The following is a 13598-nucleotide window of genomic DNA, read 5'->3' on the forward strand; positions in this document are numbered from 1 at the left end:
TCCTGCCACGGTGCAGCCAATGCAACTTAACAGCACAGTCATGTTTTCTCCTCACTGAACAAAGCAATTAACTTTCTGCTACATAATATGCTTGTACTCTAAGGTAACAAGGACCACTTGAAGGACAAAACAAGGTAACAGATTAAATAATGAGCCATTAGAAGAAACTTCTGATCAATTTTCCATCAATACCGCTTGGCACAGAAGTAATCCCTTCCTTTAAAAAATGCTTTTAGATTTCCAGTGAACTTGTCTTTCCCATGCAATACACTGAAAAGGCCCAAGTGAGTTAGGAGCACATGTTCCTATACAAACAGAATAAAAAAATTTCTTGTGAAGAAGAAAACTGTCGACAAGGGAGAGAGACTGAAGCTGTTTTAGGAACAATATGGAACAGAAGTGTCACCTGAATTTCTTCTTATGTTAACTAATGTGTTTCCAAGTTTTTCCCAGTGTAAAGTGACAAAATAACATTTACCCTGCTGTATATGTCCCTTTTACATTTCTTTTGTACACAAAAAAAGCACAAGAAAAAGCCCTCAAAGTCTATCCATAACTATTGTTATTAGGCATTCAACTAAAGCCATAATTATTGCTGGCTAACAGGGTGTTATAAAGGTTGCTAAAACAAATGCAAAATAACCTAACTTTGCTTTAGAATAAAATAGTGCTGTTCTCCCAGGAGTACTTCAGTGCAAGGCCCATATCCACATCTTGGGATATCAAAATTACAACATTCCAAGGACAGCCTGTTGACCTAATTGGAATCACAGGATTTTATTTGAATTTGGTCTTACCTAGCAGCAACAAAAGAGCACGTGGTGGCAGCCAGCCTGCCAGGACCTTGCCAGCAGCTCCTGCGAGGGGCTCTGTGCACAAAGGGTTACCCGAGGGGCCTCCTGCTGCAGACACAGAGGAGGGACCATAAAGCAGGAGAGTAAATTTAGAACGGGAGGCCGCCAGCACCAGAGAGATTCCTGACATTGGGACTGACATCTTAAAAAGCCAAAGCTGCTCAACAAGGTCAAGGCATCCTCGAGGTGGATGGTGCAGCAGCAATGACAGGGAAGGGGTGACAGACAGGTAGCAGCCTTTGTCTGCAAGGCACCAGCTTTCAGAGCAAAGGACATGGAAGCTTTGCAATTCCACAGGGAAAAATTATCTAGAGGCAAATAAATGAGAAACCCAACGAGCACATTTCCATTTCAGGCGTGCAAAAGAGATTTTAAAGCAAAAACTAGCAGCGCATCTGCTTCTCTCTTTTGTTTCCATGGAGCAGTCTGGGCCACATTCTCAAGCGAGGATGTGCAAGTACATCTCCTCTCACTCTGGTGATCTGTCATCAATTTGCACTAAGAATCTGATTTTTTGAAGTGAAAAGATACAGCTAAAACCACCTATAAATATCAGCAGGCACTGCCCATACAACTCAGTCATCTTTAGGAGATTTAACTCTCTAAAACCTCAGCATAAAATGTTGTCCAACTCTGCCAAAAAGGAATAGACCAAGGCCCCTGCTTCAGTCTAGATCCCTAAACTCAGCTTTTTCTACCCCCACTGCTGTTCTACCCCTTGTCTCCTCCAGAAGAGAGAACTGAATTTCATGGGGGTTTCATCAAGTGGACAAATATCCTCCTTGAAAGGTAAAAGTCAGACAAATTTACTTCACTCAGGACCCAAAAAGATCAATATGTGGGAATCTAGATATATCTCATCAGCACACACATGTTCTGCATCAGGTACATAAATGCAGTCACAAAATGGGAGACCATATTCTACCCTAACATAGAATTAATTTTTATGGATTAGAGACAGACCCCCATCACTAGAGATTCAGCAAGATTTCATTCTACCAGTTAAAGTAAGCAGGAAATATTTTTCCACGGGTAAAAGAATTTATTCTCAATACAACAGAAAACATATGGTGCATGCAGTCATATGTGAAATTCCAGAAGTGAAAACTACAGACTGTTGTAATGTCCAAAGGTAAAGGACATCCTTCCATTAAATCACATACTCTGAAGTACCTGATTTTATTCTTGACCATGAAGCCAATACACAATTTACTAAACAAGAGATATTTCCTAGAACCATGGAATGGTTTGGGTGGAAAGTGACTGTAAAGATCATCTCATTCCAACCCCCCCTGCCATGGGCAGGGACACCTTCCACTAAGCCCTGTCCACCCTGGTTTCAGACACTTCCAGGGATTGGGGGTATTTAATTGTTAAGAATCTTCTATTCCTGCATTCACTTGTGGGTAATTAATATTGTTCCCTTAAGCCAACAAAGTTGGTGATGCAGTTTTTTTCCAGACTAGACACACCACTGGCTTGATTAAGATGCACTGAGGTATTGCTGGTCCTTCCAGGAAAGTCAGACTTGTTGAAATGCCCATTTCAGAGTAAGGGCATTTAGGATGCAGCCAGATTGTAAAGCAAAATACATCAACCTCACCGTAGATGAAGCATGAAAAGTGTTATGTCTGAAGTGAATTAATCATTTATCCTACAACTACTTTTTCATGTTCTACAAACACAGAGAAGGATACTACATGCATCCATTAAGAGCTGCATGTTTACAGAAGAGCCATCAGTCACCACAGCACTTGTACCTAGATTTTGTACATTTGGGCAAATTTGTGAATAATTTTACATGTAAAAATAATGAAAAACACCTCAGTTAGATTTCTAGTGGTGTAGGAACAAGAAAGATAAAAATAAATTAACATTTCTAATTTCCAAGTTTCATTATTTTTTAATTCAATTTTGCCATTTCTAATGCTTGCAATAGCAGCACTGGCTTTGTTTATTGGCCTTATTTTCATGCCAATATATTTCACAACAACAAAAGAGGGGGGAAAAAAGAAAGAAAAAACCAAAAAACAAATTCAGCAGGTTTTAAGAGTTTCTGATGATGTTCTGAGGGTTTTTTCCAAGAAGTATTTTCCTTTTTTTTTCATTTCAAAAACCACTTTGCAATATGAGACAAACATGCACCAAAACAAAATGACAGTATATCAGGTCAATATTTAGAAGGGAGTGTTGTAATTAAACCATGCAACTGAAGGTAGAAGTCCTAAGATTTATTCTCAACACAGGTGTGCTTTTCTGGCTCCTAACAAATCACTGCATCTTCTGACTGGTTCCTTATCAGTTAAGTGTGTCTTATCTACCACTTCAAAAGGGTGTGATGTTTTCCTTATCAGTGCCTCTGAAGCCACTACTTAAAAAGACCAAGAAGTCACATAACATAAATTGTTCTCAGTTCTCCATGGAGAACTGCCATGCTACAGAAGCACACCCAGGACAGTGTCCAGGATTGAATAACTACTTTTTTTTTTTGCCCTTCTGAACCATACACACGTGACTGAAGTGCTGTCTCTCACCCTCTCACAGGAGCAGGAGCTCTGTGATGAACAGCAGGGGCTTCACATCAACTCTTCTCCTTCTCTCCCCATGAGCCTGAACAGCTCCAGGCATGTGGTTATCGTTAGACAACCATATTTGTTTAACCTTTCAAAGGAAGGAAGAGGTCTCTGGCACGCTCCCGGGAGTACACGCAGAACCTGACTCCCACATCCTGAATTTAACTGAGCAAATACATGCCAAAAACCCAAATTCTGGTGGAAGTGAAACTGCAGTATCATAACAGCGTGTGGTGGCAGCTGAGCCAGCGGGTGAAAGCAGCGCTGTGGTACCTGTCCAGCACAGCAAGGCAGCTCGGCACCACGTGCTGCACATCATCCGTGAGAACAGTGTCCTTCCCACTGCTCTGCTTTCCCCCATTTCCAACAGAACAAGAACTCTTGGAATATTCAGGATGTAGGTTTCAGGGTTGCATGTTTCAATCCCAAAATTCCATTCATGTATCACTTACTATTCTATCACAAACAGCCAGAAGGGCTTCAGGACACAACCTAAATAAAAGTCTGTAAACAATCTTCAACTGTGGAATCAGTAACTTAAGGCAGAGGGGAAAAAATAATCCCAATCCCACTCTCAATCAAGAAACCAGTTTGATTAATTAGATGAGTTTAGCTATATGTGTCATTACTACAAATTTTGTCACTCAAATGGAGGGCAAACCAAATCCTAGGCATTGCAAACACAGGCTGCTATCCCACTAGCCGTGCCACAAACACATTTTTACTACTGATTTCAGAAAAGAGAAGAAAAAAGCTTTACGTATATACATATTTTTAGCTGAACACACATGAGAAAAAGGGAAACACCTTCAATTTTCACACTCTTCCACAAGCTCTGAAGGCCTTCCAAACCTTCTATTACCAAGTCTATAAAACACGTGTTTTTCATTTCCCAAAACTTAAGGTAATCCACAGTTTTTGAAATGGAAAAAAAATAGACGAGGAAATTAAATAATTGATTTAATTATTTAGCTTTTAAAATAAAAATACTTAGCTGAAACCACATTAATTAAAATGTTTTGAAGGCTAGAAAAGCTAGTGCATATTGAGGGGAATCACGTAATGGTGACTGCATACTGAAGGGATATTTCCTCCACTCTAACCTGCACTAGTCCCATAACGAAAGTTCCAGCAAATAGGTTCCAACTATATCTGTTTCTTCTCAGATGGCTCTTTAGCAGTGTTACACTCACAAATATAAATCCACATCCAACTCATAGTACAAATAAGCTAAAATACATCTGTGTAAACAGCCTACCCCTGTCCTATTACACACACAATGCACATCTGGACTGGCATGTTTAGCACAAAGTTTTAACTCAACGTAATTGAAAAAAGCTGAGGTATTAGAGCCCAGAAACAGACTTCACAAAAAACCCCTGCAGCATACTGTTAAACCATGGAAGTGCTACCAGCTATAGCTATGACATATCAGAATTCATACTTCTGCACATTTAACTTTGTTTTTCACAGAGCTTAGATGTAAAAAAGAAAGAGGCAGCTTCCAGAATAATTCAGGGGAAAATGCAGTGCTGGAGAAAAGGGAGATTCAGGACTGCCATTAATTCAGGCTTTGAGGTTCATGTTTACATCAGGTTTCCCAAAGAAAATTCTAATGATTCAGGGTGATTGCTGCTAACACCTCTCAATTTGTGAACATCAGCATCAAGTTCTTAATAAATACTGGTTTTCATACAATCAAGAAATCAGCAAAGTGTTCCTGGAAAAGTCTAACTTTGACTACTGAAGGCAGAGGTATGGATTTTGGAATTATAAAAGTATTCCGGTGGGAAGGGACCTTAAAGATCATCAATTCCCTGCCATGGACAGAGACACACCTACTATCCCAGGTGGCTCCAAGCCTGGTCCAAATTGGCCTTGGAGACTTCCAGGGATGGGGCAGCCACAGCTTCTCTGGTGTCAAACTTGTCTTTTCTTGCATATGGAAGCAAATACTCAAATGGCTAGAATTTGTCAACTTAATTATTTGCCTATCACCTAAACAAAATAAAATACACAAGTTCTCCAGAATGACTGGAAAGATGCTGATTTGAAGGAAAATGGCAGGAAAGGTTCTGTGAACAGCAGTGGATCTTTTATGAAGCACAAGTGTAAATGCAGATAGTGGCAATTCAATCCTCTACAAAGATGGAAGGTAGAAAGGAGGATGCATTGCTCCAAAATCATCCTGTAACTTGAGGGAAAGGAGGAAAACAATGATTCCCATTGTGATGAACAGAATGGTAAAATGGCAGGAAATGATACCTGAGTTTGACAAATGGTCTAGCACGGACATGAATTCATCCCACTGGGAGAAGCCAGGCAGACCAACACGGCACTTTCAGAAAATGTCTGTGTTTGAATAATTAAAAGTTATTACTGAAACACACACAGTTACAACCTGGCACCAGGGCTAGGATTTAAGTACCACATCAAATACATTTCCCCTTTACTACCATCATCCAAAGGAAGTGTGAGAAACCTAAAGCCATGCCACACACTGCCCTTAACATCACCTCATACAAACCACAGCAGAATGTGGTACACCAGGAGTACCTGAAAGCCCTGCTTTGCTATCAGAAAGCACAATATTCCCCAAGCAAAAGAGTAGCAATGAAAATATGAGACAACTGTCTGAATTTTCAGAGATACCAGCTTCAAATACCACATAATTTGAGCTGCAAATGCTTTACATCTGACAGGCCTACTGCTCCCACCAGCAGAGAGCATAAGTCTGCCTAAGAAAGCCTAGCAACCTTTCTCCAAATTACTTGCAAGGACCAATTTGCACAGCCAGAATAATTTCAAAATAAAGTAATTAATTTGGATTGGGAGGGGGAAGGGAAGGAAAGGAAAGAAACAAAAACCAAAATCCCTTTCCCCACTAATTTCCACTTTGCTAAATTTATTACATGGCTCCAAATTAATACATCACCTGCACCAGCTATCACAAGGCTGTCTCAGAACTTGCTTTAATAAACAGCTGCCAGTAGTGGAGGAAATATGTAAACATCGCTCTTGTTTCTCTGTGCCATTGTGTCAGCTATTCTACATGCCTTTGAAGGTGCTCCAAAATCAGCATGGCTCTGCTTTTCCCTTTTTCTCCTTTTGGGAGGAGGAAAAAGCAGGGAAGGAAAGACAGGCTGGCAACAGAGGGCTAACTCTGTGCTTGCTGTGCTCTTGATAGTGAGGCTCAGTGTGTTCAAATTCAGTTTACACAGGCTCTTCTGTAAGGACAAAAGAAACCACTGCTGGTGGTTAAAAATGCAAAAGGTTTTGATTGCAATTGCTTGACAATCAGCCAAAGATATGACTAGGGGGGAAAACACAGCAAGGCAGCTATGACCAGAATGGAAGAAACAAGGAAAAACACATGGCTCGACTTCAGAGCAGAAAATTGACTTAGGCTTTGCATAAATGACAGCATACCTCCAAGCCTGCCTTATCCACAGTCTGCCTGGAATGGGAACATGCAGGCTAGAAGCAGAGCCTATTAAAAGGCATAATGTTTCTAAACGGCATCTGTTACGTCCTAATAAGCATTACTTAAAGGACACAGGCCTTAAAATTGCTACCAAACGTGCATTTATCTGAAACTGCTGCAAGGCAATCGTTACCACAATGTCACATGACACCACTGGAATCTGAATAATAGAAAATGTTTTTATTCAGTTTGGCTTGAAATCATTATGCAGGAAAAATATGGAGGCACTTTCTGAGATTTTGAAACTGTGCAACTTCACAGGAATGAAACACCAGCAAGAATTACATCAGCGGAGCCATTTGCCATCTGTTGTCAGTAATACTATAAAGCCCAGCCACCAGACAGCAGTTTCAAAGGTTACAAACACAACGTTTTTAAGCATCCACAGACCTCTGGGTAGCTGAGCAGGACACAGTTTCCTTCAGAGATATGTGCAACCTGAGGGTCTGCCAATCATTCTGCAAAGACAACATGCCAGAGCTGGGAATTGCCAGGCGAGGCGTTTGGAAGTCTCTCAGTATGCAACCTTTACACAATGTGGCAAATACATACCAGCCTCATCACGTAGGTTCCCATAACGCACTCGCAGCCATAATGCCTGCACACCTCCCACTTGCAAATTGAAACCGGCCAGACTTTCTCCTGTGCTGTTTGTTTTCCCAAACTTTCCCTCAAGGGAAGGAGTGTGTTCACTGAAATGCTGCTATGGAAAGGGACTCTGGTTTGTTTGCTGGGTTTGGGCTGTAATTTTCCTTTGAGGGAAGTATTTAGGATTTTTTTCCTGATTTCTTTTCTTTCTAGACTGTAACTACATGTTTATGTTAAAGACAATGGTTTCAACAACTTGCCTTAGCTGAGGCAATGTTATGGCAGCCCTTACCTCTTACACACACACAGTCTGAGTAAAATTCTACCTGTTCCATACATGAGATTTTAGTTCCACTGCAGGAGTATGGTTGTTAATCAGTCTCACCTTAGAGTTCTGAGAAGCTTTTTTAGATGCAGAGGCCACATTCCTGACAGTGCCTACACACTACCTGAATTTTGTGTTTCCACCTTCCAGGCTGTTGACCTCCATCCTATAAACTGATTAACACGGATTTCATGGAGGGCAGGGAGATTTCCATCTTCCTAGAGAGACAGATGGAAATGTGAGGCTTCATTAATGCAATTGCCAAACTAGATATACAGGTTTCTCATCCACTATTTCTCAGGCTCCAGAGCTGCATATACGTGGTTGCTCACTGTTTCTGTTAGGAGGTTAACACATAAAAATCTGCCTTTCAAGGTGTTCTACAATCAAAATGAATTTGCAAGAAGGCTGAATTTAAAACAAGTACCTCAAGTTCTAGGTCAACAGCTGCTTCTCAACAGTGAGGTTTGCCTGGGACCTGTAAAGGGTTTAGAAACCTGGAAGTGTAAACATTTTTTCCCTGTGAAAAACAGTTACAGGAAAAGCAATCAAGACTGAGTTGTAGCATCTCAATTACAGCACAACATGAACTGAAAAGCAGTATTTGCACAAGAGCTAATGGCTGACTCTATGTGCTCCTAAAGTGTACGGCATATTCAACTTGCCTATTGACTCCTGCTCCATAATTATTTTAAACATAGATCTATGCAATTACATAACTACACCAAAACTCAGCTATCCCAAAAGAGGAAGGGGATGGAAGAACAACTATTCTAAACATTCAGTCTGAGGGTGATGAAAAAGGGAAAAATGTAGACATTAATCAAACTGCCCAAAACTACAATGCTTCCTTGGACATGAAAACCCAAGTTCTATTCATCTAGAGGTATTTTATTTAAGAAAATCAGTAGAACTGAGAGTCTTTCCTCACCCTCCCCCCCCCAAAAAATAGCATTATTACAAATGTCTGACTTCCATAAGTGGTTGATAGGAGGGGGAAAATAGAGCAATCTGACTGCAGTGCATTTAGCCATGAGCAGCTAGAGGAACTAATGAACAACATCATTATTTTACTGAAGGGGATGAAGTAGGTGCTTTAGATAAATGGCAGCAACTTAAAATGTGTTTCAGAAGATAAATTAACTTTCTCTCCATTTACCTGCTAGCGTGACAAATTAAGAAAGAAGAATATAAAAACAGAACAGGAGGGAAAGCAGTGCAAAAGCTAACTGAGGTGATGCAACGGGCCCTTATCCAAACAAGTGCATGAACAGAGATTGCTGGAAGTCCTCCCAGCCAAACACAAACCCAGAACACTGCACATGCCAGACTCCTCTGGAAATCCATGGTGGAGCATGTAAAGAAGATCTACCTATGCTAAAATCACTTGGGAACTGACACAATGTCTGTTCATTTCAAAGCACTGTAAGTCCACCAGGTACTGAAGGGCTGAGTTCTGCTGGGCAGAGCAGCTCTTCACCCACTGTAAGAAATACAAGCAAATCAACTCCTGCTGAAAGGAGATGAGGGGAGAGTGGCTTTTTCACAAAGAAGTTCATCCTCTATGTCCATGTACTTCTTGTTCTAGCCACCTTGTCAACAGCAAAGAAAAGCTTTAATGAATACTCTTAAAAGGAAGGGTACTACATAGTATATGTATACAGTAATATATTTGTGTACTATACTTTATACACTACTCTGCAGTACACAAAGCCTTTTACATCTCAACACCAAATCAGTCCAACTATTTTTGTGTGGTCAAGAACCAACGTGTTTACTGCTCCTTTGTCCCTGTTAAACCCTGCTGCTTTTGTTAAACCCTGGTTTTTGCTCAGTTTGGGTGAACAACCGCCAATGGTGCCTTTGAAAATGAGTATTTTTATGCAGTGTTCTCAATGCTCTTTAACGGCTGAGTACTTGAGATCTACTGATCTACAGGTGGATCTGATCCACCCGTGCCGAGACCCCAAACACACACTGCAACAGGAGCTCGGGGATCATCCTCTGCCCAGCATCACCTGCCGAACCGCAGCGGGCAGGACCCACCAGGCCGGCTGTCTCTGGACGGGCTTGGACCAGCCGAACACCTGGAAAAGTCACCTGGACGCTGGGAAATGGGAAAATAAACCCTGCAGCACCTGCTGTGTGTGACCCTGCGCGCAGGGCTCGGGCTGTCCGCCTCCCCCAGGCGCTGCCGGCAGCGCGGCCACGAGGGGCCCGGCCCCACCGGGGCACGGCCGCAGGCCACCGGGCAGAGCTTCCCTGGACAGCCCCGAGTGTTTCGCGGCGTCTCGGCCGCCCGTGGCCTCCCCGAGCCGCCGCCTCCCTCTTACCCGCGGCGGCTCTTCCTCCTCCCTCGGCCGCCATCACTTCCTGCGGGGCGGCGCGGGCAGCCCTGAGGGCGGGCCGGGCCCGGGATGGGGCTGAGCGGGCAGAGGAGGGAGGAAGGAGGGGAGCAGCGCGGCCATGCCGGGCCCAGGACGGAGCTGAGGGGACAGAGGAGGGAGGAAGGCGGGGAGCAGCGGGGACGCGCCCGTAGAGGCGAGAGGGGGCTGGCGAGGCCGGCTGTGGGCTCGGGCAATGCCCTCAGGCTCAGGGAATGCCCTCAGGTTCGGACGATGCCCTCAGGTTCGGGCGATGCCCACAGGTTCGGGCAGTGCCCACAGGCTCAGGGAATGCCCTCAGGTTCGGGCAGTGCCCTCAGCCTCCGCCATCCAAGCACGGCCTTGGGAGAGGGCTGGCCCGCTCTTCATCTGAACTCACGAAACTCCGACAAAAATCTCAAATTATTTGTTTTAAAGGCACAGAATGACAACCCATAAACCTAGCGCCAGTTTGCGTTAACTCGGGTGGCATGAGGCAGAAGGCTTACAAGGGAAAAATAACTGGGTTGCACGTGCCCTGCTAAGTCCTTTCTCCCTGTTATAAACAAAAATTTAAATTTAAAAGCCTGACCACGCACAGCCATTAGTTTTGTTAATACTGCAAGAAGACCAGAAGTGATAACAGCCACTCAGCAGCTTGGCTATATTCAACTCATATTCAATTGCAATTTTCCCCATAAAAATAGGTATATACCAATCGATTCAATTGCTGAAGAACTGAAATAAATAATCAAACAACATAAAATGCATTACAATTTCTATCCAAAACCAGATCCTGGCACAGCTTGTCCAGAGAATCTGTGGCTGCCCCATCCTTGGAAGTGTTCAGGGCCAGGTTGGATAGGGTTTGGAGCACCTGGGATAGTATGAGGTGTCTCTGCCAAAAAAACCCTGAGTGAAACTACCATTATATTTTTAAATTTACCATTTCTATGGATTTTGTTGTAGAAGAGGCCTCTTTCCACAGGGAACAGGGATCTTTACAATGTTTCTGTCCTCTCTTTTTGTGACACTGCTTTCTATCTACATAAAGACCGGCTTCAGTCTTTCCTGAGGACCATTTATTTTTATTAGTATGGAAAAGAAATATGGAGTTTTAGATCCTGAAATTTCTATTTAAAGTCCCATTATAGTTTACTGTTAAATAGCATAACAGCTTGATTTCTCCCTCCTCTCATTAAGTGTTGAACAGCTGAGATAAAAATTGAAATATATTAAACACTTCCACTTCACAGTTTAAAGCACTGGTCAGTGCCCACCAATAACAAGAAATAAAAGAAATATATATAAGTAATAATAAAAGAGATAAAAATTAAAGAGCTGTTTCTAAATGAAGGGCCATATTCTGTTCTTCTTGCCATCTACTAAAAAGCTACTCAAGCAGTGTGCTGCCAGCTCTGTGGTGTGGTCAGAATGCATTTGCAGAAAATATATTTTTCTCTTACTCAGCAGCAGTTCAAACAATCTTTGAAAGTATCAGACAAATGTGCAGAAAAATATTCAAGGTGATAACCAGGATTTTCATAGTTGAGTTGCTTCCATTTCTGTTCTACCTCAGGATGAGTGCCGTGCCAATCACATCCATGTGTAGCAAGAAGAAAAACAACCAGTATTTAGCTGAGTCAGCTGTGTCTGTGACTTGCCTTCAGATAGCAAGGGCTTTGGCTCTTAATTATGGATGGGGAGATTAATTTGCACAGACCTCAAATATCCAGTGACCCTCAAATCCATTGTTTCGGGCACAGATACCCATGGGAGTGCTAATATTAAAGCTCCAATCATACTTTAACAAAAACTTCAAGAGTGGCTTCAACTTCAACTGAAGAAATGTTAGAGGAAATAAAAGGTTTCATTTCATCTCTGAATTATTTCTGAGTAAGGCCTAATTCAAATCTCTCAATTTTTAACTGTGTGGGACAGCTGCAATAAATGCATTATTCCTCCAAGTATACTACCATGCACACAAAGCTTGGGAACATGAGCAAGCAATTAAATCAGTGCAAAAATTAATTTCAGTGGTCTCTGGCAAATTCTGGTTTACTTAAACCACTAGCATTCCTCCCACACTTGCACAAGCATTTACCAACACTGAATCAGAATCAGGTCTCAGAATCTTTACTTCCAATTCAACAAACATCTGCTTAAGAAAAGGGACTAACTTAACTATTCAAGACAATACTTCTCCCCCCTACAAATTTCTATCAGCTTCTTCATAAAGGCTTAGTGAATTAGTCTTTGCTACTCTGTATTTCTTTTCTACTCCCTTTTGCCAGCTGTAAAAACTTTAAAAACTAGTTCTACATTCCAAAAGATCGTATCAGTTATTACAGAGTGCATGGAACTAATAGACTTAACATCTCCCCTCTGGAAGAATATCTCATGAAATACCTAATATTTTACAGCATTCAAGCAATACCCTTCATATATATATGTATAAAGCAGCTCTCATGTCCCAAAGAAAATAGAAATTCTCACTCTGGAAATGAATTAAGACTTTAAATCTTGCCTTATTCCGTACAAATTCTTTGTTCATTAGACCACCCTGTGCTTAGATTTTTTTCTGAAATGAACCAGCACAAATCAAAAACATCTATGAGAAGACTGGTATGTCATTGCTCTGTTCAGAATCATAGGAAGTGTTTAAATGACTGGTCAAGCATAAAAATTAATGGATAAAAATCTTTGACATGGGAGTATGAAGGACTGTAGGATTTTAAAAGTAATTCAGTGCTGCCAGTGGCAGAGTCTGCCTTTTTAAAGCTGCAGAAAGCTCTGTTTCCTGTATTGGAAGCTCCTTTAGCCCCAGCAGCCAGCAAAAGTTAATTCTGCTAGTTGTGTTAGTCAGGGGAAGAAATGGATGGTGGAATCAGAGTCTTTTAAATAAAGAGAATCCACACATGTTTTTGCGTCTCAGCACAGGACGATTTAAATGACAGACACAGGTCATGGCTCCAAGCCTCGTTCAGCCACCACCCAACCCAAGGGATTTCTTCAGGGATTTTTTTTTTTTTCCCTAAGGTCTCACAATTATCAGCTCTCTTGAGATAATATAGTGGCTTTCTATTCTTAGCTTATTTCTCCCCTCCCTCTCTCTCACACACACATACACACACACACACACACACACACACTTCCTACTCAAAACAAGACCCAGTGAAACCCTCTGCCCACATAGTTATAATTCCCAAGAGAACTTGCATATGCTTTTGTTTTGGGCAGTGACAATGTGCATATGTTTTGATTTCAGGCCCCCCCCATTGGCTCTCAGGCTCCACTTTAATGAAGACAGACCAGCTATTAAACTCACCAGTTTCAGCAAGCTATAACCCAGCTTCTAGAGTTCCTCTGACCTTGCAAGTTGGAGTGAGATTTTCTAACATGTTGCCTGTT

The 13598-nt window shown here is 41.9% G+C and overlaps 1 protein-coding gene across 2 annotated transcripts in view; it reads right to left on the bottom strand.

Moving 5' to 3' along the window:
• Nucleotides 1-10191, bottom strand: part of LOC311158372 (protein FAM169B-like) — a gene marked incomplete at its 5' end in the record, with an annotated part of 39398 nt that extends 29207 nt beyond the window's left edge. For both annotated transcript variants that reach the window (XM_084213738.1, XM_084213739.1), the window contains one exon: nt 10158-10191. In XM_084213738.1, the coding sequence (XP_084069864.1) occupies nt 10158-10191 (34 nt within the window). The remainder of the gene's footprint in view (nt 1-10157) is intronic.
• Between the last annotated feature and the right edge of the window lie 3407 nt (nt 10192-13598).

Source organism: Fringilla coelebs (assembly GCF_963513975.1).
Source record: "Fringilla coelebs genome assembly, chromosome: 12".
Classification (NCBI taxonomy): Eukaryota; Metazoa; Chordata; class Aves; order Passeriformes; family Fringillidae; genus Fringilla; species Fringilla coelebs.